The sequence below is a fragment of the Bos mutus genome, chromosome 8 (assembly GCF_027580195.1).
Source record: "Bos mutus isolate GX-2022 chromosome 8, NWIPB_WYAK_1.1, whole genome shotgun sequence".
NCBI classification, from domain to species: Eukaryota; Metazoa; Chordata; class Mammalia; order Artiodactyla; family Bovidae; genus Bos; species Bos mutus.
In genome coordinates, this window is record NC_091624.1 from 2,907,985 (window position 1) to 2,935,357 (window position 27,373).

The 27,373-nt window shown below is 40.2% G+C and overlaps 1 protein-coding gene across 1 annotated transcript in view; it reads left to right on the top strand.

Annotated features, from left to right (window-relative positions):
- MEGF9 (multiple EGF like domains 9) overlaps positions 1-27,373 on the top strand; it is an 80,537-nt gene that overhangs the window by 13,254 nt on the left and 39,910 nt on the right. The window contains 1 exon segment of the mRNA XM_005889501.3: positions 25,745-25,946. Within this exon segment, the coding sequence (XP_005889563.2) occupies positions 25,745-25,946 (202 nt within the window).

Sequence of the window (27,373 nt, forward strand, 5' to 3'; positions counted from 1 at the left end):
CTTTTCACTTTCATGCATTGGAGAAGGAAATGGCAACCCACTCCAGTGTTCTTGCCTGGAGAATCCCAGGGATGGGGGAGCCTTGTGGGCTGCCGTCCATGGGGTCGCACAGAGTCGGACCTGACTGAAGCGACTTAGCAGCAGCAGCAGCAGCATACCTTATTCTTTAATGGCTATGTCTTAGTGATGTTTGTACTCTCTAAGACATCCCTGAGATAGTGTTCAGCATTCAGTACATAGTAAGTACTCAATAAATAGTTGAGCTGAATTAAGGCATAAATCCTCCTTGCCCAGCACCGCTAGAATATAAGTTCCAGAAGGGCAGGGATTTTTGTCTTTGTCTCTCTGTCTCTCTTTTTTTTAAACCACTGTCTCCCCAGCACCTAGATTCATTCCTAACATATGTTGAAACCTGAGAAAATACTTAAAGAATAAATGAATATTCCTAAATAAAAATTCTTTATTTCTGGAAATGACACTGTCATAAAACCCTTGGATGTGACCGCTGGGAAGACCATAGCCTTGACTATACGTACCTGTGTCAGCAGAGTAATGTCTCTGCTTTTCAGCATGCTGTCTGGGTTTGTCACAGCTTTCCTGCCAAGAAGCACTCGTCCTCTGGTTTCATGGCTGCAGTCACCGTCCGCAGTGATCTTAGAGCCCAAGAAGAGGAGATCTGTCACTACTTCCGCCATTTCTTTTTTTTTTTGCCGTGAAGTAATGGGGTCAACCTTCTAAATATTTGCTGTTCATTTCATTTTTATATTTTGAATACCTATTTACTTATTGGAATACTACTTATAATAATTTTAACTCTACTGCTGATCCTTTCAATTCCAATTTAGTAGTAATACCCCATTTCACAAAGAGCCTGAGTCTGAGATGAGGTTAAGTTGTTTGCTCAATAGTCACATAGCTCGGAAGTACTAGTGAGCTGGAATTCAAACCCAGATCCCTCTTTTTTTGGAAGTGCTTTCTGTTAGGGCAAAACAATGTGCTAAAAGCAGGGTGTGCTCTAGTTTATCCTCCCAACCCGTGCTAGTTTTTGTTTGTTTGTTTGGCCACAGCGTTGCAGGCAGGATCTTAGTCCCCGAGCGGGGATCACACCCTGGCCCTCGGGCAGTGGAAGCACAGCGTCCTGACCCATGGACCCCCAGGGAACTTCCCATAATGCCTGTTAGTTTTAATGCAGCTTTTTGCCCCTGCCATCGTCACTCTTTCCTGATTTATAGTCATTGTTTTTCTGTGCATACCGTAGACCTGTTTCCCATCCTCTTTGGTGTTCCTCTTGATTCTTTTTTGTAGTAGGAAATATGTATTTTATTTGAAAGATCAAAGCACATCCTCACCTATTACTATGCCTGTTTATTTTCATTTCACTTTCATTTTTTTGTTAGCTTTCTTGATCTGTACAGTGGATCATTTCCAGAAAAGAAGACACAGATAAATGTTATGAGTCAGATGAGTAATATTATATACATTAATCAGGATGGTATGTAAGGACAGATAGCATACACCCAACCAAGGGCCATTCCAGCTGGTAGGACAGGTGAAAGGCAAGATTGTTAGAAACAGACACAGTAACAAATAACGATACAGAGTTACTACAAAAGCTTTTCTGTGCCTTTATCATTGTTTCACTTGTGAATTAAACTTCTATTGAGAAATTAGAAATGGATGCCAGACATTTGTAGCCAAAAAAATGTTTTATTTAAAATTAGTTTCGGAAAATTCTTTTTCTTAGCATATGATCTTTCTTGTTAACAATAGTCCTTTTTTAAACAATTGATGAGAAAGTAAACATTTCTCTTTGCTATATTTCTTTCGGTTGATAATAGATCACTCATTTAGAAATAAACAACTTAAAGCCAGTGATTAAGTAGTCTTCAGGAAATAAAGCCACAGGTGTCACAAGCTGTTACTTTGTATTTCCTTATTGCTTAATCAGTCTGAAGTGGTACCTTCCTCTTTCTTTTCTTTACTTCCTTTCTCTTTGCTCTCTCCCTTCTCTCTCTCTCTCTCTCTTTTTCTATTGTTAATCAGACAAGATTTCAGATCCTTTTTCATGTGTTTTTTTTTCCTAGGTGGGGGTTCTCGTCATGTTAAAACTGGCCTTTCAACTATGTTTCATTAGATGGTTCAGCTTAAGACTTTACATTCACTTTTATTTAAGTAATAGAGAAAAGGGTATGCTTTGTCAATAAGTTTACACTGGGCTTTCTGTGTCAACAAAATTAAGTTTTTTTATTCATTTATCAGATCATTGTTGGTTACCTGCTGTGTACCTAGTGCTGGGCTGGAGAGATGCTAGAGAGACAAGTGAGATGTGTTTGTTTTCTGTCCTGATCCAGAAAATCAGACTACAGGTGGATAAGTTCCACCAGAGTGGTACGCACATGCATCAGGAGCAAAGAGGGAACTCCTCACTCAGACCTGAAGGGGGAGGCGTGAAAGACAGTGTCCTTTCTGGAGGAACTCTTCTCTGAGCGGAGTCTTGAGAACAGACAGGAATTAGCCAAGTGCAGGAGGGAGAAAGTGTGGCAGTAGGAAAGCACGTGCTAGGCCTGTTGAGGGATGTGGAGTGCTGGGCGGCTCATAGGAGAGGGGAGCGCGTGTGCGGCTGGAACAGGGCTGGTGGGGTCTGAGGCTGGAACAGCCGGCGCTTGCCAAATCAGGCAGTACTTCGTATGTCGTGCTCAGAAACCGATTCTGAAAGCAACGAGGAACTGTAAGCCCTGAAGTGACATGGTGGGGTTTGAGTTTTGCGTCAGTCTGGAAACTGCAGGATACTCCTAAAAGTGATCCCCAACAAAGATAATTAGAGGCCACTGACTGCCTCTCTAAATCTTTCCCAGCATTAATTTTGGATTAAAGGGTTTAAATGCTAAGATAATGTAATAATAGGAGGGGGACATGAATTGGCTTTCTATCCTCTCTTATTAAGCAAACATTTGAAACCTATTTTGCTTGTTGGTATAACACACGGACTTAGATGACTAAAATTAGAGACCCGACAAACGAGCCAGCAATGGTGCTCGGCCTCTTCATGCAGCTGGTGTCAGACTGAACAAACCCAGGGGTTTCCTGTGTGCCAGGCACTGCTGAGCTGAGCACAGAGAGGTGGACGACTTAGGTGTTTCCAGTCTGCTGGAGGGATGGACTTGTACACACGTGCTTTAGCAGACTTAGGTGTTAGATTCCTTTACTTAAATTTTCATTTTCTATCCTTATCTCAAACCTTAAAAGTGTGCATGAGGAAATCAAGGATAAGAGAGAGATTTCCCCCCAGATTTATTAAGATATAATTAATGTGTAACATCATATAAGTTTAAGGTACAGAATGTGATGGTTTGATGCACATTTATGTTGTAAAACATTTATCACAATAAGGTGAGTTAACATATTTCATGCCATTTTGTTGTTGTTCTGATGGGAATATTAAAGTTCTACAAAGAGAGGTATTTGTGTAATAATGAATGACAAATAGCTATAATTCAGCATTCCGTTTACCTAGCTCCAGAGTTTTTCCTTTTTCCCCCATCATATATTTAGCTTCCTCTGACAAGATGTGCATGCCTGCTGAGTCACTCGGTCATGTCAGATTCTTTGTGACCCCATAGACTTCAGCCAGTCAGGCTCCTCTGAGCGTGGGAGTCTCCAGGCGAGAATACTGAAGTGGGTTGGTATTTCCTTCTCCAGGGAATCTTCCTGACCCAGGGATCGAACCTGAGTCTCTGGCATCTCTTGCATTGCGGATTCTTGACCACAGAGCCATGTGGGAAGCCCTCTCTGACAAAGCAATGCATATGTATTTTCAAGCCTGAAAGTAGTTTTCTTCCCATATTCTCTTAATTCTTTCCAACACTACCCAAACTAGGTGAGCCTCAGAGGATCCAGCCATTAGGGGTTAAAAATGCAGGCTTCAAAGTCATATTGTCCGGAGTCAAATCCTGGTTCTATCACTTACCCTGTCTGTCAGCCTGCTTCATAGAATTGTGAGTTCTGTGAGGAGGTAATGGTAAAACAGCGGAAGCATAAGGAAAGAGTTCCCTACGTGTTCGTTGTTAAAATTGTTTTTGGAATAGCAACTCGTATTTTCCCAAACATTCAGGAAATTTTGCTAAACTGTGTTTGAATCAATCTACCTTACTCAAATGAATCTTGGTGAAGAGCTTTCGCCTAGCATGCACGTTTGAAATCTGACCTCTTGAACAAGAGGGGGTCAGTGAGTGACTTGGTATCACAAGCATCTATGAAAATATGCCTGTGAAAGTAGCACAAAGACACTTTACACTTTTTTTATTATGTAATATTTTGAAAATAGAAGATGACAGACCAGTGTAATGGCCTCTTTCACACCTATGTCACACGCCTGGAGAGCCATCCAGGCCAGTCCTGCCTCATCCACACCCCCGCCCATTTACCCCTCTCCTATTTGATTTTGAAACAAATCCTAAAAATCACATCATTTTGTCTATGAATATTTCAGACAGTATTTCTAAAATGTAAAACTTCTCCTATTTTTCTTAAGTATCTAAATGAGAATATGAACAATTTTTTAATATCATCAAAATGCTTTCTTTATGACTGGGGAGAGGAATCCTTCCTTTTTTCTGGCCATAGCGCGTGGCTTGTGGGATCTTAGTTGCCCCTGCGGTGAAAGCACCAGTCCTAACCCCTGGACTGCCAGGGAATTCCCCTTTCCTTTTTTAGAGGTAAACCTAGAGACATGATTAATCAGTCTGGGGAGTAGTAATGAAAATTGGTTATTTTTTGTTATCATTTCTGACATTGCTAAATACCTCATATAGCCCAACTGTTAGTTCAAAACTAACAGTGTAAGGACTCCCTTAATTGGGTAGAATAAGGTACAGAAATTTTACTTTGGGTTGTGCTGGGTCTTTGTTGGGCACCCGGGCTTTCTCTAGCTGCTGTGGGCGAGGACGCCTCTTCACTGCGGAGCATGCGCTTCTCACTGCGGCGGCTTCTCGCTGCGGAGCAGAGGCTCTAGGCACGGGTCAGTAGTCGTGGCACACGGGCTTAGCTGCTCTGAGGCCTGTGGTATCTTCCCAGACCAAGGGCAGAACCTGTGTACCCTGCACTGGCAGGAGGATTCTCATCCACTGTACCACAGGGAAGTTCATAAGGATTTGCTGAGTTCAAGGAACTTTCCTATTTATATTCCTTTTAAAATGTCTGTGGCCCACATTATTTTTGTAACAAAGATATTCTTCCTTTTGATCACCTAATTTCTTTTATCGCCTTAGAATTTTAAAGTACTTTCCCCCTCCTATCTCCTAGCCTAACTTTTAGCTGGTTGGAGTGACTTTAGGGCTAATACAGGGGAGGTTTTGGTCTCCAGCAGAGGGTCAGTTGCAACTATGAAAACAACTGAAGCAAATGGTCTATTGATAGAAGAACACTTCATTATAAAAAGTTCTTTTCAAATTCCAGGATATGGGTTGCTTGGTCACTGAAGAGTCTGTTTTCCATTCACTAGCACCCTGGGTGTCTCAGCAGACCTGGTTAGGAATGTACTGCTCATTTTGAATGAGAAAAAAGGATAGAGAAGCTGCCCAAATGCTGCATCACTCAAGTCAAACATGTTACATCTGCTACATAGGTGACACAAGCCTTAGGCTTTTAGAATTCACTCAGACGTACAGATAACTTCCATTTTGAGTGGTGCCAATTTTGATTACAAAATGCCCATTGTACCAACCTCTAAATCCCCATTCTTTAATTTTTAAGCCCTTGGACCTCATAACTTCCCCGAAGTTTTACGTAATGCCAACTCAACAATTAGCAGAAGTGGTCGTGCTGATGAAACAGGTCTTTGATATTGGTTCAGTTATAGATCTGGAATGTTTATTCCCCTGGGCTTTCCAGCTGAGGGATTCCCAGCATGAACTCCTACTTTGGAAAATATCTGAGTGGGCAGCCTTGTTTGCCACATTGCCCTCATTGTCTCTTTGTTTATTCAGCTGAAAAGCTGCGCTTGTCTCTTATACAGTCAGGCATGAATCTCTAGGTCTCAGAAGCTGTTAAAATGGGTGGAAAGATGGGGAAGGGAAAGGATGCAAATTGTTATCGGATACTGACAGGGTGTGCCGTGAACGTGCTCGCTTAGGGAAGAGCATTATGACTTTAAGGTTATTACCAAGCACAACTCTGATCACATTTTTATAGCCCTGTTCTATTAGGGTCTAGGATTCAATGCAGTTTTCCTACCTTCTGGGTAAGAGACATTGATAATTCATTGGCACATGTGATTTTTTTTTTTTGCCGCAATAGAGAAATAGGTTTTGAGAACATGAACATACCATCTGGCCCAAGCAGTGATAAATTTTCTCTGATTATAATAGCGTGCACATGCTCTTGGCATTGACTTTTCTGGCTATCTGTCAGCTGGATTATTTTATTTTAGCAGGTTACTAAAAGGTCTCTTTGCCTTCATTCTTTCCCAATGCATTCTCTACATACGGTCAGAGTTATAGTTCTAAACTGAAGGTATGATCATGACATGCTTTTTTGTATAAAACTTTCCATGGCTACCCAGTTCCCTCAAGAAAGCCCTGAACCTATCACTATACCTGCTTCGTATTCAGGGTCAGAGCTAAGATGAACTTTTCTTGGTTCTCTGCCCTGTTTTAGCCCTGGTCACTACACATGCTACCCATTGCCATTCGGGATAGTCTTCCTTTCTTAGCATGGCCACACCTCATTCCTCGTGTCCAGTCTAGATTTCTTCCTCTGGGAAGTCTTACATAGGCGTCTTTCCCTGTGAAAACACATACCATGCTTTCGCATCCGCGGTGGTGTGGCTCCACCTCAGCACTTTTCATACTGTATCGCTGCTTTGTTTTTGTCTCTGCTGTAAGACCTTAAGCTGCATAAAAGCAGGAACCGTGTCTTTTTTCCACATCGTTGTGTCTTTAGCATCTAGAAATTACATTACTCATTTCTGGTTCAAAACTACTTTGTTGATAATTGAATTAATAAATTATGTGCTTTGCCAAGGGTTGTTTCTCTAACAACATCAGAGTCTGTTTTCATGTTCTTGATATTTTCCTTTTCATCTTCTAGTCATATACATTCATTCACTTACTCACTCATTTAATTATTCAACAGAATATTGCTTTGAACCTTTGCAGCCTCCATCCTTGCCCGGAGCATGTGGAAACAACAGGCAGAAGGCAGGCTGCTGCACATACATGCGCTCCTGTTGGCCAGCCCATGGAGACGGGGCTCTCCAGCACCCGCATGCACAGCCCTTCCTCGCCTCCTGCACAGCCGCTGCGTTTTTCTTTCCTGCCCTGCTTTTCCTTCTTACTATTTAGCTACCTTCTAATATACTCGATATTTAAGCTGCTTATTGTATGTCTCCCTCTGCTAAGAGGTGAGGGCCACACGGGCATGAATTTTGGTTTGTTTTATTGACTGCTGCATCCCCAGCCTTTAATGCTATGTCTGGCACAGAGTAAGTCAATGCCTATTAATATTTGCTGGATGAAGTAACAAATTCATGCCCTTAGGTGTGCTTCTCTTTCTTTTTCACTCTTTTGGTGCACCTGACTCAGTCCTGCTTCCAGTACCGAGCTGTTTGCTTTCTTTTACTTTTAGGACTTTGCATTTAGTCCTTATCTTGAGGCCATAGTCTTAGCCACCCCAGGCAAAGATTCTGTTTATCCATTTATTGCCTTGGGTGACCATGACTTAACTTCAATCTGACGTCCGCATCTCCTAACCTGGTGTCTGAAGCCCAGAGAGCCATGGATGTGTGTGTTGGGGAGGGCTGAGTATGCACTCAGAGGTGGATCAGATGTGAAACCTGTTTTTCTAGAACCCAAATAGGACAGGTAGATTAGTAACCATAGTACAAGGTCATGTAAGATAGTGTTAATAATGAGGAATATTAATCATTGGGGAGTATGTCTTGTAAAAAATTATGAAATACATCAAGCTTCCCAAAAAGCGTAGAAAGTAAGATAGTGAACATCCCCTCTGTACCTAGCTTTTGGCTTTGTAACATCTGAACTATCTCCCACATTTGCTTCAATTTTTTTGTTTTGTTTTGAAATAAAATACTAGATATGACTAAAGTCTCCAGTGTTCCTCTTTTATCCAGTTTTCTTCTTCCCTCCTCAAGTGTAACCACTATTCTGAATTTGATCCTGTGTGTGCACATGCGTGCATGCACACGTGCACACACACACAATATAGTGTGTGGTTTTATGTTTTAAACTGCATGATGACGTCTTCCCATGCTCTTTCCACTCAGCATTTTTTTTGAGATTTATCTCACTGGCTCATGTAACTCCAGTTGTCTAAGTTGTTGTGTGGTTTCCTACTGTATGAATACACCACAGTGTGCTGATTTTCTTACTGATCAGATCAGATCAGATCAGTCGCTCAGTCGTGTCCGACTCTTCGCGACCCCATGAATCGCAGCACGCCAGGCCTCCCTGTCCATCACAAACTCCCGGAGTTCACTCACACTCATGTCTATCGAGTCAGTGATGCCATCCAGCCATCTCATCCTCTGTCGTCCCCTTCTCCTCCTGCCCCCAATCCCTCCCAGCATCAGAGTCTTTTCCAATGAGTCAACTCTTTGCAAGACGTGGCCAAAGTATTGGAGTTTCAGCTTTAGCATCATTCCCTCCAAAGAAATCCCAGGGCTGATCTCCTTCAGAATGGACTGGTTGGATCTCCTTGCAGTCCAAGGGACTCTCAAGAGTCTTCTCCAACACCACAGTTCAAATGCATCAATTCTTCAGTGCTCAGCCTTCTTCACAGTCCAACTCTCACATCCATACATGACCACAGGAAAAACCATAGCCTTGATAAGACGAACCTTTGTTGGCAAAGTAATGTCTCTGTTTTTGAATATGCTATCTAGGTTGGCAATAACTTTCCTTCCAAGGAGGAAGCGTCTTTTAATTTCATGGCTGCAGTCACCATCTGCAGTGATTTTGGAGCCCAGAAAAATAAAGTCTGACACTGTTTCCACTGTTTCCCCATCTATTTCCCATGAAGTGATGGGACCGGATGCCATGATCTTTGTTTTCTGAATGCTGAGCTTTAAGCCAACTTTTGCACTCTCCACTTTCACTTTCATCAAGAGGCTTTTTAGTTCCTCTTCACTTTCTGCCATAAGGGTGGTGTCATCTGCATATCTGAGGTTATTGATATTTCTCCCGGCAGTCTTGATTCCAGCTTGTGTTTCTTCCAGTCCAGTGTTTCTCATGATGTACTCTGCATATAAGTTAAATAAGCAGGGTGACAATATACAGCCTTGACGTACTCCTTTCCCTATTTGGAACCAGTCTGTTGTTCCATGTCCAGTTCTAACTGTTGCTTCCTGACCTGCATACAGATTTCTCAAGAGGCAGGTCAGGTGGTCTGGTATTCCCATCTCTTTCAGAATTTTCCACAGTTTATTGTGATCCACACAGTCAAAGGCTTTGGCATAGTCAATAAAGCAGAAATAGATGTTTTTCTGGAACTCTCTTGCTTTTTCCATGATCCAGCGGATGTTAGCTATTTCAAATAATGCGTTTCTTTACTGTTTCAAATAAAGCTACAGTGAATTTTGCCCATGTCTCTTCACAAAGAGGAGACTTTCTCTGGGACAATGCATTGCAGTTAGTGTGCATAGAAATCACCTGGGAATCTTGTTGCATCATAGGTTCTGGCTCAGTTGGTATGGGGTGGGCCTGAGAACCTGCCTTTCTCACAGGTTCCCAGGCGATGCAGACCCATGGGCCACACTTTGAGTTGCAAGGCAGCAGTAGGTGGCTGTGCATCGTTGTCTTTCTAGATATTGCTGTATGCTTCTCTGACGACGTTGTACAAGTTTATGTTCCCCTCAGGAGTGTATGAGATATTTGGTTGTTCCAGGAGTAGCCCCTTATTAATAGTATTGAAATGTAATCTGTAGCCATTCTTTCCTTAAAATTAGAAAGATTTTTGGGTGAGAAAACATGAATAAAACAATAATTTCAGTGGATAGTTAGCTTAACTACAGTATTTCTTAGGAATTGACCTAAATTAGATATATGGATCCTAATTAAATAATTTTTTAAAAAATCCACTTGTCTCTTTTCAGATTGTCACTCCATTTACCATTGTCAGCCCGGACAGGGCTCTGGCTATTAGATCAACTATCCCAGATGCTCAGAGGGATGGGGAACTGTGTGGCAGGCTCTGTGCTGCACTTTCACTTAATCCCCACTTTTGTACACGCTCCCAGCTAAGTATTACAGCAAATGTTGCATCGCATCTGTTTGGCTTCAAGGTTTATATGTGAATTGAGTTTACTCCTCTTAGCTTCAGTTATCTGTAAAAAGGGAAGTAGACCAGATAATTAGATCCTTAAGTCCCAGCACTTAATGTTTCCTAGCTTCTCTGATAAATTAAGAAGTTCAAACACATACATATGATGATAGCTTCCACCCACCTATATTTTTAATTATTAAAAAGCACACTTAAAACTCACCACTTTGGCCATTCTTAGTGTACAGTTAAGCATTAAGTGTATTTACACTGTTGTGAGACAGAGCTTCAGAACTTCTCATCTGCAGATTTGAAACTCTCTCCTCATTAAATAGAACTCTTCCTTCCCTCCTCCTCTCCCTGAACCCCTGGTAACTGTCACTGGACTCTGTTTCTCTGAACTTGGCTACATTAGATACTTCTTATAAATGGAATCATGCAGTAGTCATCTTTTTGTGACTGATTTCATTTAATATAATGATTTCATTCCATCCATTTACAGCATGTGACAGGATTTCCTTGCTTTTCAAGACCAAATACTATTTTGTGGTGTGTATACTCCACACTTTGTTTATTCACACCTGTAGCTGGACATTTGGGTTGCTTCCACGTCTTGGCTATTATGAATAATGCTGATAGTGAACAGGGGTGTGGCAATATCTTTTCAAGACCCTTCTTTCAGTTTTTTTGGATATATATTCAGAAGTGGGATTACTGGATTATATGATCATGCTACTTTTGATGTTTTAAGGAATGTCTATATTGTTTTCCATAGCGATTGCACCAGGTTACAATTCTGCCAACAGTGTGGTGACATCTTCTACTGGCACAGAAAGTAGCGAATGGGATGTGTGAAATCAGAAGTGAAGTAGGGAGAATAGGCAAGTCCACCGGAGTGAAGGTAAATTTCACTTTGCTAGTATCTGTTTCCCTTGGCTATTTTAGCTAACACCGCTTGCTTCTCTGAGACTATTACTTTAGGAGTGGAGGAGGAAGCCAAATTATTTCTTCGTTGATTTCTTATTGACCACTGGTCCCTGAGAGTTTCTGAGACGGTTCATTCCAGCAGTGCTTTAGCGATGGTCAAAGGAAGCTAGAAGGCTGTGTGTTGTATTGTTTGCAAAGTTGAACAAGGCCCTTGACATCTCGGTGCTCCCAAATTCTCATTTAAGAAAAAAGAAAAAGGAGCCTTCCAGTCCATGTTTTATTGATCGAATTGTGACTGCTGACCATTTCAGTTTTCTTTTGAGGATTCTGTGAGTGTTTATATGTGTGTTTTCAAGAGGAGAGATAATTGGATTCCACTTACCGTGTGTATAGGAAGAGCTGGAGTGAGCAGTGGTATTGCAACAGGAATTTCTTCTCTCTTGTGCCCTTATTTTTGAATCTGAAGTGTTACCCAAATGCTTAGTCATGATGATAAGGCAAAGAAGTTCACAGCTTGCAGTGTGAAACAATGTTTATACTGTATAAGTGTTTGATAATAGTGAAGTGTGGCAGGAGAGTGGGAAGAATTTGTCAACATGTTTTGAGGAGTAAGAGGATTAGATGGGGAACACAGAGTAAGATAGCCCACATCCACTTTCAAAAGAAAAAAGTTCTTTCAAATGTCTTTTGAAATAACTCAAGGCTCAGCTATTTTCACTTGGCTCTTAACTCCAAACCATTTAAACTTTTAGCCCTGCAGACAGCTGCAGACAGGTATATTTCCTGCCTTGCCATGTTTGTTGATGAAAGCAAGCAGACTTAATTTCACTGTATAACATACATACAGGTGTCTGTATGTTTGCAAAAGCAATTCTTACTCATGATGCTCCCCGATTTCAGATTTTCCTGTTCGACTGTTACAGTATTTATCAGTAAATCTATCATCTCAACTCTCCTGTCTCGAATCCTTCCTTCACACTGCTGCTAAGGATAATCTAGTCCCAGCTGGACTCCTTGAGACCATCTGACCTTGAGGACCCTCCATTTGCTTATCTTATCCCTTATATTACCTGTACTTACTTACTGATTCCTTGAAAGTTTTACATGTCAGTGTGTGTAAAGTACATAAAACAGGGCCTGGTATGTAACAAGGAAATAAGTAAACAAATAATGAATAGTAGTAGACATGGTTACTGTTGTTCCTATTGTTGTTGCTATTTTGTTCTCGTTGTTTTTGTGTCTTTCATTTATCTGTTTGTTTCTGGCTGAGCTGGCTTTGTCAGCCTCTCTCCGGCTGTGCGAGCTGGGGCTGCTCTTGCTCGGGGTGCTTGGGTTTCTCGCTGCAGCAGCTTCTCTTGTTGTGGAGCATGGGCTCTAGGTGCCTGGGCTTCGGGAGCTGTGACACAGGGGCTCGTTAGTTGTGGTTCGAGGGCTGTAGAGTGCAGGCTCAGCAGTTGTGGTGCACAACTTTAGATGCCCGCGGCGTGTGGGATCCTCCCAGACCGGGAATGGGACTGCGTCCCTTGTGTTGGCAGGCGGACTCCCACCCACTGTGCCACCGGGGCAGTCCTGCTGTTTCTACTTCTGAAGCCCGATTCTGGCCATATCATTACTCTGCTCAAGAATTTTCCATATTCTTTTTTGCCTGCAGCAAACTTTTTGGGGACATCAGAACCATTTTTGAAGCCTGTAAAAAAGTGCGTATCTCTGAGTCCCTGCCTCCCCCAGATAGAAATAGAGATTTCTATTCAGGAGGCCTAGGATGGGACCCAGGGAATCAGAATATGAGTGTGCTCCCCAGGGGATTCTGAAGCAGGTGGTATGGGACCTTATTTGGAGAATCATACCACGTAGGATGAAGTACAAACTCCTGAGTCTAGAGTTCAGAGCCTCAGTAAACCCTGTTTGTATATATTTTCTCCTTCTATTACTTCCTGTTAGTCTGTTGCAACCGTAGTTAGATTTCCCCTCTACTCTTGCTTCCCTGGGTACCCCAGGTGCTTTCCCAGGATGGTATGGCATAATTTTGTGATCAAATATTTCTAATAATCCACAAACCATCTATTTAATAATATGATTAAAACTTGGCTTGGAGTGAATATTAAACTGTAACATGTGAGACCAACCTTCCCTTTTTCGAAAATTAGGAAACAGTTCCTAGGTAACATCACTGGGTACCTTAGGATAATATTTTAAAATTGACCTTTCCTCTTGTTCTCTTTGCACTGCTCTTCTCTGAACTCATTTTACAGGTATTATACTGAGCAAATAGTTTTAGCCTTTAAGTTGCTCAGCTGTGCTCTGTAAATAGAGACACTCAGACAAATCTAGTCCCAACCTCAGAAGCCGTTGGCAGTACTTGAATTTCTTTTATGTTTCTTTCCTTTTGTGTTCTGTTGCTACAAAATTAAGGTATTAATGAAATTGTTTAGGGTAATTTGAGTGTTTTCTGAGATCACTGATGATCTCTTTTAGTTCTCAATACTTGCAATTTTTAGTAACATCTAAGAATGCTGTTTTGCTAAAAAGATTACTTATAATAAAATATTGTTTGGGGAAGAGAAGGCCCTATCATAGGTATTTTCTTTGCCTTGTCTCCTCTTATTTTTATTTTTTTAATTAATTTATTTTAATTGGAGGCTAATTAGTTTACAATATTGTAGTCGTTTTTGCCACACGTTGACAGGAATCAGCCATGGGTGTACATGTGTCCCCATCCTGAACCCCCCTCCCACCTCCCTCCCCATCCCATCCCTCAGGGTCATCCCAGTGCCCCAGCCCTGAGCACCCTGTCTCATGCAGCGAACCTGGACTGGCGATCTATTTTAAAACATTCTTATAAGTTAGGTATCATTATCCCAGTTTTATGAAAAGTCTTTACAAAGAGGGTATGAGATTTAATATCGCATAGTTTATAAGCAGTGATTACAATATCTGACCCAGACCCCTTCACCTCATGGCCTCGCCTCTTCCTGCTGTGGCCTGGAGCTAGATTTCAGTGTTCACGTTTGTTTGCTGTATTTGCTCTCCTCCCCCTTCTCGTTTTCCCTTAAACTCAAGGAAGCTGTGAAAATGCTGTAAATAATAAGCTCACCAAAATTCAGAGTTTGATAGAATAGTCATTCTTCCAAGCCATAGGGGCAGTATTTGGTTAATTCTTTCAGTGCATTTTGAATTTGATGGTGGCCTGAAGGAATAAAATGCACTTTTAAAAAGTAAATAATTGACTCGTATTAAATGGAAAAATTAGCTTTTTTTTTAAGCCTTGAAAAATGCAAACAAATGGAAAAATAGTGGACATGAAGAAAATGTTTTGCCTAGGTAGCAATTTAGCATATTCCATATCCATGACCTTTGACTTCTAGATCAGTACGATTCTTTTAGAGAGATACTGGAAATACTAATTAGCAGTATTCTCTTAGCTGTGAGAATGCACTTAAATAAACAGATCCCAAATACCAAATCATGAGCATGCATGTTTGCCTTTGAGCAATATATTGACTCACCAGCCCAGAGCAAGTGCAGCTCTCCAAGTCGCCAGTTGGGGATTATTTCTGAAGCTGGAGCAATTGTTTCACTCTGCCCTACTGTTTGACACTCATTTGACTTGTTACTTTCTCACACGGAAAGCAGGTTGAAGAAACCTCTAGACACACACCCAAAGCGAAAATCCATAAAAATTTATAAATTGGACTTAATTAAAATAAATTTAAGACTTTTGCTCTTTGGAATACTACTAAACAGAATGAAAACTCAGCCATTGACTGGAAGAATATCTGCCAAATCACGTTTCTGTCAAAGGACTTGTATCAAGAATATACAAAAAACTCTCAAAACTCGAAAAGCAAACAGTGTGATTTAAAAATAGGGGAAAGGTTGGGACAGACCCTTCACCAAAGAAGACGTGTGTGTGGCAAATAAACACTTGAAAAGATGTTTGCTTTTGGTGTGTGTCTAAGAGTTTCTGCCTAACCCAAGGTGAATCAGATTTTCTTGCTTTCTTCTAGAGGTATTATAGTTTTACATTTTACTTGTAGAGCTATGCTGTATTTTGACTTTTTACAAGGTGTGAGGTTAACTCAACGTTCAGTTTTTTTGCATATGAGTGTCCAGTGGTTCCAACTCCATTTGTTGAAAAAAACTATTTTTTTCTCTATTGAATTGACTCTGCACTTTGTCAGAAATTAGCTGATATTTGTGAAGGTCTGTTCCTGAACTCTGTTGTGTTCCATTGGTCTTCATGTTTTTCTTTCCCCGATAACACATTGTCTTGATTGCTGCAGCTTTAGACTGTCTTGAAATCAGTTATTGAGACTCCTCAGCTTTGTCTTTGGCTATTCATTTCTTTGTTTTATCATATTTAGAGTCAGCTTTTGAATATCAACCAAAAAATCCTGCTGAGATGTTGATCAGGTTTCATTGACTCTGTAGATCTAATTGTTACGGTATGTCTCTCTGTTTATTTAGGTCTTTTTGGTTTCCTTCATCAGTGTTTTATAGTAAAAGCACAAAGACCATACATATATTATTTTGCTTTGTACCTAAGTATTTCATATAGACAGATGGCAAGAATTATCCGTACTGTATAGATTGAGACACTGAGAAGCAGAGCAGGTAGACTTACTGAAGGTCACAGAGCTGGTTAAGTAGCAGCAGATTCTGGTTTTCAGATGTCTTGCATCTGTCTAGTGTTTTTGCTACTCATTTTCATAGCAGAAGCTTCTCATAGTGAAAAGACGTGTACTTTGGAGTTATTTAGTTTGAGTTCCAGTCTTTTCTCCGGTACTGGTTAGTTTAATGATTTGTTTCATCTGTCTCAGGCTCAATTTCCTCATTCAAAAAACCTTCCTCACGGGATTGTGAAGACTCAGGGAAGTCATATGTGTAAGTTCCTGATGTGATGTTTGATATACATGCAGCACGTGCTCAGTAACTGGCAATGTTATTATCATCTTTGTTACCATTCATAGTAGAAGGTAGTTGTTACAGCCTTTCCCAGAACTTGCTGTCTTGTCTCATTAATTAGATGAATTGTCTCTGAATTGTGGAAAACTGGCGATGAGCCAGGGACAGGCACTAACAACATGGTCCTTAAAGCGTGAGACAGAAGAATTTCCAGAAAACCCACATCATGCTGCTGCTGCTGCTAAGTCGCTTCAGTCGTGTCCAACTGTGTGACCCGATAGACGGCAGCCCACCAGGCTCCCCCGTCCCTGGGATTCATGCTAGCCTTTTATTTTTCATATGTCTACCGTAAAGTGGAAGAAATGTTTTGCAATAGTGAATTGTGATTGGGAATTTTGATGGATATATTTTTAGTTTAAAAGGTAAAGCTTTCTTTAAAAGTGGTGGCTTTAAAACTTTCCACATTTCTACAAAGCCTGGTTTAACTCAAAAAGTCATCAACTTTAATATTAAGTTTCCCAGCTTTGCAAAGATTTGTGACCCTACGCTGGCATAACATAAATGTGAAATGTAATTTGAGTATCAGTGTTATGCTAGAGTAAGACCTTTTATAAAAATAAGAGCTGTATGTTGATAATTCCTTTTCCTGAGAACTAGGCCTTTCCGAGCTTTCTTTAAACCTACAAAGATGAAATATGGGCCTAATAAAAACTACATTTTAAAATAACATAGTTATTGTATGATTTCCTATACATTTAGGAAATCAGGTCTGTGGTCAATACACTGTAATTTGTTCAGTTGTTATTTTCTATTCTTTCAATGTGCAGGTGAGGTTTGAATTAAGTATTCTTATTCTTGTTTCTGACGATTATTTTTCCTTTTCTTTTGTTTAAAAATCAGGAAAGATGTTATTTTTGTAGATGCTATCGTAGGTTTGTGAAAAAGGTGAAGTTTTTTGTTGGATAGATTCAAAGTTGTTTTCCCAGTCTTGTTTAAATAGAGTAGGGTTTTAAATGATGAATTTCAAAGCAAAATAAGCAACTGTGTATGAAAGGGGGATGGGAATCCTATATATCTTTATCTTTCCATTTTTTCCTCTTCTCCCTCATTCTACACAGAAGCAATTACAATCCAAGACTTAAGATGAAGCCAAAAGAAAAAAGACAGAAAAGGAAAATCCTACCTTCTTTTAGTTAAACAACATTTTGAATCAGAAAATGTTCCACAATCCAGTAATGTTCCTAATGTAGTAAGCAGCTGAAGCTTTAACCAGTTCTTGCTGTTTTAGTTATAACATTAGCTTTGAAAAAGACTGAACTGTTAGTTGGGTTCTGTGTTGACTTTAGCGCCACAGCTCAGCTAAAATCGCTGCTGTGGCGCACCAAAGCTTCCCCAGCAAAATGGGAGAATCTGGTCTAGAAAAGCCTCATTGCTCTTAAAAATTTTTTTTAATTTACATCCAATAAAATTTACTCATTTTGTACTTAGTTCTATTAGCTTTGACAAATGCAAAACTCAAGATATAAAACGATTTCATTACGCCCTCAAAATTCCCTCGAGCTGTTCCTTTGTATAGTCCTTCCTCTTACCTCTGATTCCTGAAAATCCTCTGGTCTTTTCTCTGCTGTTGCAGTTTTGCCTTTTCCAGGACATCTTGTAAATGGAATCATATAACAAGTAGCTTCTGAGTCTGACTTTCTTCATTTAGCGTAATGCATTGAAGTCCGTCACATCCTTGCGTGTCAAGGCTTCCTTCTTTTCAACTGCTGAGTATTCCTCACAAGGAAGTACCACAGTTTATCCAGTTAAGTCATTGAAGCACATTGGGCTGTTTTCAGATTTGGGTGATTATGAATATGTAATTGTGCTTAGTCTCAGTCGTGTCTCTTTGCGACCCCATGGACTGTAGCCCGCCAGGGTCCTCTGTCTGTGGAATTTTCCAGGCAAGAATACTGGAGTGGGTTGCCATTTCCTCCTCCAGGGGATCTTCCTGACCACAGGATCCAACCCTTGTCTCTTGTATCTCCTGCATTGGCAGGTGGATTCTTTACTACTGCACTACCTTAATCTATCCTAAAGATTTTAATACAAGTTTTTGTGTGAACATAGGTTTTCATTTTCAGATAAATACCTAGGAGTGGAATTGCTGAATCATATGATGAAGCTATATTTAATTTATAGGAAATTATCAAACTATTTTCCAAGGTCTCTGTACTATTTTTGTGTTCCCAGCAATAATTTTTGAAAGTTTCAATTGGTCTACATCCTTCGCAGCAATTGATATTGTCACTTTTAAAATTTTTGTTTACTTAACTTGAGCCATTCTAACAGGCTTGTGGCCTCTTATTGTGCAGTTTGCTCTTTGATTTCATTCAGTAGATGATGTTATGATTGCATTGTGTGTGTAGAGAATAGAAGTACTTTTAAACATTAGAGTACACTTAATAGAAAAAAGAAGGAAAAGGAGAAGATGGAGGACTAGGAGATTATTCCCTGGGAAGTTTGGAAGATGTATTTTTTCTTTGACTTTAGGGTACAAAGCAGGAAATGGTGACAATTGCTCCAGTATGATGAATGCGGAAATGACGCTTGTCATATGACCTCAGTTCATAAAGCTCCCCAAGTAGTTTATGTCCTGGAATCGGCTTATTCCCATCTGATAATAAGCCTGAGATGCTAAATTTCTCCGTAATTATAAATGACCTACAGATAGTGCCTTACAAAATAATTATATTTTCCTGAAGGAAATACTAAAGTGTATTTATTTTTTACTTAGGTATAAATTTTCAGATAATTTTAAACTTACTAAGCTTGAATTCTTGATGTTTTACATTTTCATTGTAAGATTAAGTGCTGAGTTTTAAATACTTTTAAATAGTTTTAAATACTTCTAGTTTTTGCTGCTTTGAGATTGAGTGGAAGATGCTGCCAATATTATAATATGTTTGGTATATCATCTGAATATGGGGAAGAATGAAAAGTTTTGAAATATCCCAAAGCAGTTTCCTTTCTTTCTCTCTTTGGTATTCTTAATAGATATATTTTGTATATTCTTTCAGTATCTGAAGATTTAAAAAGCAAGAGTGGAATCATTGTTTAAGGAATGAGTTAGAGATTGAGTTTGGCGAAGATATTTCCACAGTTTTACAAGAGGCTATAGAGAGAATTTCAGGTATATTTCTGAACTAGGTTCCCGTGAGTGCTGGGTGTATTTTTCGGTATCTATGCTTAAGTGCAGAACTTGTTTTATAATCATTTTAGTTCAGCAACAGTGCCGCTAGCAACATTTCTTTGTGAGATTTGCATCATGAATTGACCGAGGATGCAATATTTTCACTTTTTTGTTCAAATCTTTCACTTCTTTTATAGTTCTTTTTTAACTGCAAAAGGCTAACACACTATTATTAATGTATCAAACTGCCTTAATCTCCAGACATCCTAGTTAATAGCAGCACTCAAAAAGGGCTTCAAAAACAGGCACAGAGAAACAAAGTACACATTAATTAGGCCATATTATTACAATTAATATTTTTCTAAAAATCCCATTAAAGTAGCTGCAGATACCAAAGCATTATTAAAATTCTGTAGATGATATCATGGACTTTTTACTGAGCTGAGGACATGAGTTGGTTAAAAGTTGGATGCAAAGAGAAACTTACCAGGTGTATGAAAAGCCTGGGAAAGGTCTTTATTATGTTCAAGGAGATAATCTTTTACCAGGACAGGTGTTTGTGCACAAAGAGGGGACTTCTAAACAAAATTACTAATTTTTTATTTTTTCTTTAGTGCTAAAATTTTCATCTCTTGGCCTTGGTAACGGATGTTTGAAAAAGTGCAGTGTTTAAATGTAATGATTGCTTTGGGTACTTTTACATCAAAAGCATACCATAAGTTTAAGGTCTCAGAGAAAAGTGCCCATTTATTGTCTCTTCTCTCTTCCTATTTCTATTTTTAAACAGTTTGAAGTCCAGATTTGAGTTTCTTATTCTTCTTTCAGGTTCAAGTCACCATATTTCATTGTTATTCAGAAGTGCAACAAAAAGAAGATGTCTCCCTGCTAATACATATGTTACTCTTCTCTTATTATCTCTGTACAGTTTTCCTAAGAATTATAGGGCATTGAAAGGAAACCTGCTGTTCAAATGATGTTGAGTTATTCCTCCGTATATCTCTCAGGCAGCCCAGCGAGTCTTCTGGCATTTTACTCAGGCTTGTCTGTGACGAGCTTTTAGAGTCCTCTTCGTGTTTTACTCAGGCTTGTCTGTGATGAGCTTTTAGAGTCCCCTTCGTGTTTTTCTTTCCCCGTAACATACACACTAGTGGCTCACCATCAGTCACGCCACAGACTCCTTTGTGCTGTTCCAGTGTCTAAGAGTCTACTTCACTAAAAGAGCAGCACTTCATCTCTTGCCTTTGACTATAGGTCCTTCCCACTGCTTTTATCAATTGACATGTCTTTTTTTTTCTTTTTTCACATCGCCAGTCTCCTGTAAAGTGCATTGTTTCAGCATTAGCTCCTATCTGGTTCTGTATGAATGTCTAGAACTGTGAGGGCTCTGAGAGTTTACTCTACGTACAAGCTAACAAGTTATCCTACACAATTTGGTGAATATTTGTAGTCCTTTGTATTTGTTCCTGTTGCTCATACTATTCATTTAATTTGGGTCATTTCATTTGAGGTTAGACATTGAGAAAGGGCCTCAAATTCTGAGCTCCAAACAGAAAAGATGCATATTTTTTTGGCACGTGGTATGCCTCACTTCAGCTTCCTTCCCTTTAAATTTGGGGAGGAATGTTAATGGGATAGTGTATTTTTGTCTTGATATATCGCCTTCGTGGCAGTAGAACTTGATCCTGGCACTAGGGTGATCTCTCTTGCTGAAATATTTGCAGTTCACCATACTACTGTTGGGCTTCCCTTGCGGCTCAGCTGGTAAAGAATCCACCTGCAATGCAGGAGACCTGGGTTCCATCCCTGGGTTGGGAATATCCCCTGGAGAAGGGAAAGGCTACCCACTCCAGTATTCTGGCCTGGAGAATTCCATGGACTATATATAGTCCATGGGGTTGCAAAGAGTTGGAAATGACTGAGCGACTTTCACTTACTCACTCACTTTACTACTGTTAGGATGATCAGTACCGAGGGTTTATAATCAATGATGCTGTTTTACTTCTCCCTGAAACCATGAGCTGTGCCCTTCTGTTTTCATCATATTTGTAAACATCTTTATTGATAGTGTGCGGAGCCCAGGATATGAAGGATACCATCTTCTTCCCCATCTTGCTGACTCACAACTTGAACTCCTCAATGTCAGGACACTGATTCTGCTTCGTGGACATTGTCCAAAACTGCCATGGTAATAAACCCAAACTCGGCTTTCAGATCTCGTCACAAAGCTGTAGTCTGTGACTATGCACAGAGGATGAGACGGTTGGATGGCGTCATCGGCTCTATGGACATGAGTTTGAGCAAACTCCAGGAGGTAGTGCAGGGCAGGGGAACCTGGCGTGGTACAGTTCATGAGGTTGCAAAGAGCTGGACACGACTGATGGAGAGAACAGCAATAGTAGTCCATTTCTTCCAGCTATTATAGTTACTATTTTGGCACTCCAAACCACTTCCAGTTTGTGTGTTGGGTCTGAGTGTTATAAATACTTAATTATGCCCTGTTTACAGATGAGAAAAAGAAGGCACAAGGAGGTTAACTAAGTTCAGTTCAGTTGCTCAGTCGTGTCTGACTCTTTGCAACTCCATGGACAGCAGCATGCCAGGCTTCCCTATCCATCACCAACTCCCAGAGCTTGCTCAAATTGATGTCCATCAAGTCGGTGATGCCATGCAACCATCTCATCCTCTGTTGTCCCCTTCTCCTCCTACCTGCAATCTTTCCCAGCATCAGGGTCTTTTTCAGTGAGTCAGCTCTTTACATCAGGTGGCTGAAGTATTGGCGCTTCAGCTTCAGCATCAGTCCTTCCAGTGAATATTCAGTGTTTATATCCTTTTGGATTGACTGGTTTGATCTCCTTGCAGTCCAAGGGACTCTCAAGAGTCTTCTCCAACACCACAGTTCAAAAGCATCAATTCTTTGGCTAAATTGCCTTGGTCATAACTAACTTTGGCTAACTAACTTGCCTAAGGTCTTGAAGTTAGTAAGTGATAGAGCTGGATTTAAACCTGTAGCTGTCTGCTTCTATAGCCCATGCTCATATCTGCTTCACTTACTTTCTCTTTAAATTACTGTCATATGAGAGTTATAGGTGATAGATGTTACGGATTCAAACTGCGGGTGATAGAATTAGAGTTTATGGAGGAGTAAGTTTCAGCTGGTTTTTTAAATAAAGGATAGATTTAAATGTGTGGACAGGAGAGAGAGTTCCATGGAGCACAGAATGAGTAAAGTTTCAAAGATGGGTCTGAAGAGTCTGTTCAGGGGATTACAAAGAGATTGAATCAGCTCTATAGAAATAATAAATAACCAGTGAACTGAAGGTTTATCCATGAGACTTTATTGAAAAAATACTTAGTTTTTTTTCTCAAAGTTCTTAGATTAATTGGGTTCTTCTAGAACACCTCTTGGAGAAGGCAATGGCACCCCACTCCAGTACTCTTGCCTGGAAAATCCCATGGATGGAGGAGCCTGGTAGGCTGCAGTCCATGGGGTCGCGAAGAGTCGGACACGACTGAAGCGGCTTAGCAGCAGCAGCAGCAGCAGCAGCAGCAGAACACCTCTACTAAAAATTTTGTCTCATTTACTGGGAATTCAGTTCAGGTTTCAGTTGGAAGTACGTTAGTAAGGAAATAATAGATAAAATTCTCAGTCTTTGTTATAGAGCTTTTTAGTCCATTTATTTTTCTTGAGCTACTTCTGCCCACACCAGCATAATTTGGTTGGTTTAACTTGTGATGAAATTGGTCCAGCAGGAGGAATTAAATGTATATTGGAAATGTGCCAGATATTGGGAGAAAATGTTATTTTTAACATTCTGGTCATTTTGGTAGAGTGATCTTGCCATGAAGTTGCTATTGGAAGGTTTATAGACCACTAAACATGGCTTTCTTATTTACAAAAACCACACACACACACAGAAACTAGAAATAATGTGAAAACATGTAACTTTGTCAAAAAATGTCACGCTTACATAGCCTAGTGAAAATAAGAATCCCAATTGAGATGGAAAGCTTATTGCTGCCCTAAGCTTGGGGATGAAGAAATTTGAATTCTCCTCTGGGTTTTGTAACTGATTCCCCACTGAAGCATAAAATATACATAAAATAAACCACTTTTCTATTCATTCATTCGGTATATTTACAATTTAGAAGAGGTGTGAAGAGCAGGGAGATGAGCTGACACAAAAGGTCAGGAACTGAGGAAACATGGGCCGAGAGCGGACCAGGTGAGAATATCTCTGTGGAGCCTTTGGTTCTGATGGAGGTGGATGAGGAGCTTGGGATGACATAAAGAATTTTGAAGGTTAATTTCCTTATCTAGAACAGAGGAGTAACTTTTTTATAACTTCTAGATTTGCAGTTTATCCAGTATCTTTTTAAAAATCATAAAACCTTACATTAGTTTTTTCCAAGCTAAACTTTTGTCTATAATTATAATGTCATTTTATATAGTTCCTTACCTATTCAGAAATATAATTTGTGCCATAGATTTCTCTGGGCTTTTTAAACCCAGGTACATAGCTACTTTGGAATGGGGGCTATTCTTAAAATATGTACAAGGTTTTATTTTATCTGCAGTTGATTCTAACCACATGTTTTTGTGCATGCTTAAAAAGTCCTGTGTTGATATTTTGTCAAACTGTGTTGAAAATACTTTCTTCTTAATAAAATGAGTATTTGTTGTTGCTCAGTCGCTAAGTTGTGTCCAACTCTTTGCAACCCTATGGACTGTAGCACACCAGGCTTCCCTGTCTTTCACCATCTCCTAGAGTTTGCCCAGACTCATGTCAATTGAGTTGACAGTGCCATCCAGCCATCTCATCCTCTGTTTTCCCCTTCTCCTGCCCTCAATCTTTCCCAGCATCAGAGTCTTTTCCAGTGAGTCAGCTCTTTGCGTCAGGTGGCCAAAGTATTGGAGCTTCAGCTTCATCATTAGTCCTTCCAATGAAATTCAGTGTTTATATCCTTTTGGATCGACTGATTTGATCTCCTTGCAGTCCAAGGGACTCTAGAGTCTTCTCCAGCACCACAATTTGAAAGCATCAGTTTTTCGGCACTCAACCTTCTTTATGGTCCAATTCTCACATCCATACATGACTACTGAAAAAACCATAGCTTTGACTACATGGACCTTTGTCGGCAAAGTGATGTCTCTGCTTTTTAATACGCTCTCTAGGTTTGTCATAGCTTTCCTTCCAAGAAGCAAGTGTCTTTAATTTCATGTCTGCAATCACCGTTTACAGTGATTTTGGAGCCCAAGAAAATAGAATCTGTCACTGTTTCTGTGGATGGAGGTCCATAACACTGTACAGGAAACAGTTACAAAAACATCCCAAAGACAATGAATATAAGTAAGAGCAGAAGTCAATCCTAACTGACCTTTAAATGAATGTGCATTAAAAAGCTAAAGCCAACTAGTTCTAAATATTTTCATTCAAAAACTGTTTGAAATATACCTAAAGACAATGTTTATTTTCTAAATCTTTTAATTTGGGAAAGATTTCAAATTGTTATTTGATTTTAACCCACTGATCAGGATGCCCCTGTAGACATTCTCATCTGGGATTTATTGTTCATAATTTCCTCATATTAAAGTTTAAATTCTCCATTAATTTCTTCCTGGGAAGAATATTTTGTTCATGGTTCCAGCTGTAGCATAATCCTGTCTGACCTGTTTAAGTTACTAGTCAACCATCCGAGTCATAGGCTTCTGCTGCTGTACAATGGGACTGTTTATTATTTAGCATGTTGTCATTTCCAGTATGTGCTCTCAGTTCCATGTAGATAAGCAGAGGCCCTGCCTTTGGAGAGGTCTAATCGAGTGAAACTAATGTATATAGATCCTAACTTTGGAGTGTGAAACTAATTGAAAAGGAAATGGAGGGACTTTCATGGTGGTCCAGTGGCTAAGACTTTGCAGGGGCCTGGGGATCCTGGACAAAGAGCTAGATCCCACATGCAGCAACTAAGACCCAGTGCAGCCAAATAAAATAAATAAATGATTTAAAAAAAAAAAAAAAAAAAGGAAATGGAGAATGTTAGTTTTATTACTAGTTTATGTGCTTTGCTGTGTATGATTCCCAATTTGTGCTGTGCTCAGTCGCAAGGTTGTGTTCCTCTCTTTGCCACCCATGGACTGTAGCCTGCCAGGCTCCTCTGTCCATGGAATTCTCCAGGCAAAAATACTGGAGTGGGTTGCCATTTCCTTCTCCAGGAGATCTTTCCAATCCAGGGATCAAACCTGTGTCTCCTGCATTGGCAGGCAGTTTCTTTACCACTGAGCCACCAGGGAAGCCCATAATTCCCTATTTAAACAAACTAAATAGGATAGAAAGTGAATTTGTACTAGAATTTATTCTACCCATCCTTACAAAATTATCATGAATGTTTACCAAGAAAAGTAAAAGAGTTTATTAAGAAAGCATTAACTCTTGATTGATAATATCTTTTTCTCTCTTCTCTTTGCAGAGTATGTGTGTAACTGCTCTGCGGTTGGAAGCCTGGGTGTGAATCGCTGCAACCAGACCACAGGGCAGTGTGAGTGTCAGCCGGGTTATCAGGGTCTTCGCTGTGAAACCTGCACGGAGGGTTTTTACCTGAATGGTACTTCCGGGCGCTGTCTGCCCTGTGACTGTAATCCACGTGGAGCCCTCAGCACAGTCTGCAGCAGGTAAGCAGCAGAGATTGAAGGTAAAATTAACTTTGTTTTATCACACTCAGAAGGCGGCCCCTGCTCTCAAGGACCAGACTGGCATAGAGTCATCAAACATTTCATATTCTTTGTTATCATTTTGACTTGGGGTCCACATTATATTTAATGTCTAGATTTAAAAGGTTCTATTGACACAACATTGTAAATTAACTATACTACAATAGAATTATTTTTTTAAAAAGCTTCTGATTTACTGATTTAGTTCTTCAGATTACTTGGGTAACCAGTTTTGCTTTGTAAGGTGCGGTGCTTAACTAAGTTCAGTCGTGCCCGACTCTCTGCAACCCCACGGACTGCAGCCCCCCAGGCCCCTCTGTCCATGGGGACTCTCCAGGCCAGGATACTGGAGTGGGCTGCCGTGGCCTCCTCCAGGGGATTTTCCCAACCCAGGGATCCAGCCCAGGTCTCCCGCTCTGCCGGCGGAGTCTTTGCCTGAGCCACCAGTAGTTTTCTGACTTTCATGGAGCAAAAGTATTGAGAATGTAGCCTGCTTTCTGGAAGCAATAACTTCTAGGCCCTTCCAGTGAAAATGAGTGTTGGGTGCTCAGTCATGTCCAACTCTTTGTGACCCAATGGACTGTAGCCCGCCAGGCTCCTCTTGTCCATGGTATTCTCCAGGCAAGAATTCTGGACTGGGGTGCCATGTCCTTCTCCAACCTGGGGCTTGAACCCATGTCTCTTGCACTGGTAGGCGGTTTCTTTACCACTGAGCTACAGGGGAAGCCATATGGGTGCTTTTCTGTGTTTTAATTGCAATTTACGAAGTTGGTTGGTAGTTTTGTGTTAACATGTAATGCATTGTAAGTTTTTTCACTTAAAATATTGGAAAATGGCTTCCTTGTTAGCATTTATGCAGAATATCTGGTTTTCAGTAATGGATGATGCTAGGCAGGTAGAAGATATTATTCTTACCTCTTCTATGTGAACTGTCTTTTATGTGTACTTGACAGGTTCTGTCATCCTTAGAGGTCTTTTAGAAATGAGTAGCACATGATTTTTTATTATCTGCATAATGGCGAAGTATGTTGATTTTCCATTCCCTTTCCTTAGTCTTTTCCTTAGTCTTCTAAGGAAAGGCCTTGCTTCTCCTGCAGCCCTTACAAGTAGTGGCTGTCCTCACTCTCCTGCTTCTCTTGTCTCTAGACCTGGAGCTGGAGTGTCTTCCTTGTCTCTCGCTGCTGCTTCTAGAATGCCTTCCCTTCTGGCTCACTGACACCTCCCTGACCCTATGCCTGTCACGGTTCTGGATGATTTTTCAGTGTCTATAGATAGTCCTAATGACGCATTGGCCGAGTCATGACAATGTATGGCAAAAACCATCACAATGTTGTTAAGTATTCATCCTCCAATTAAAATAAATAAATTAATTTAAAAAATGCACGGGC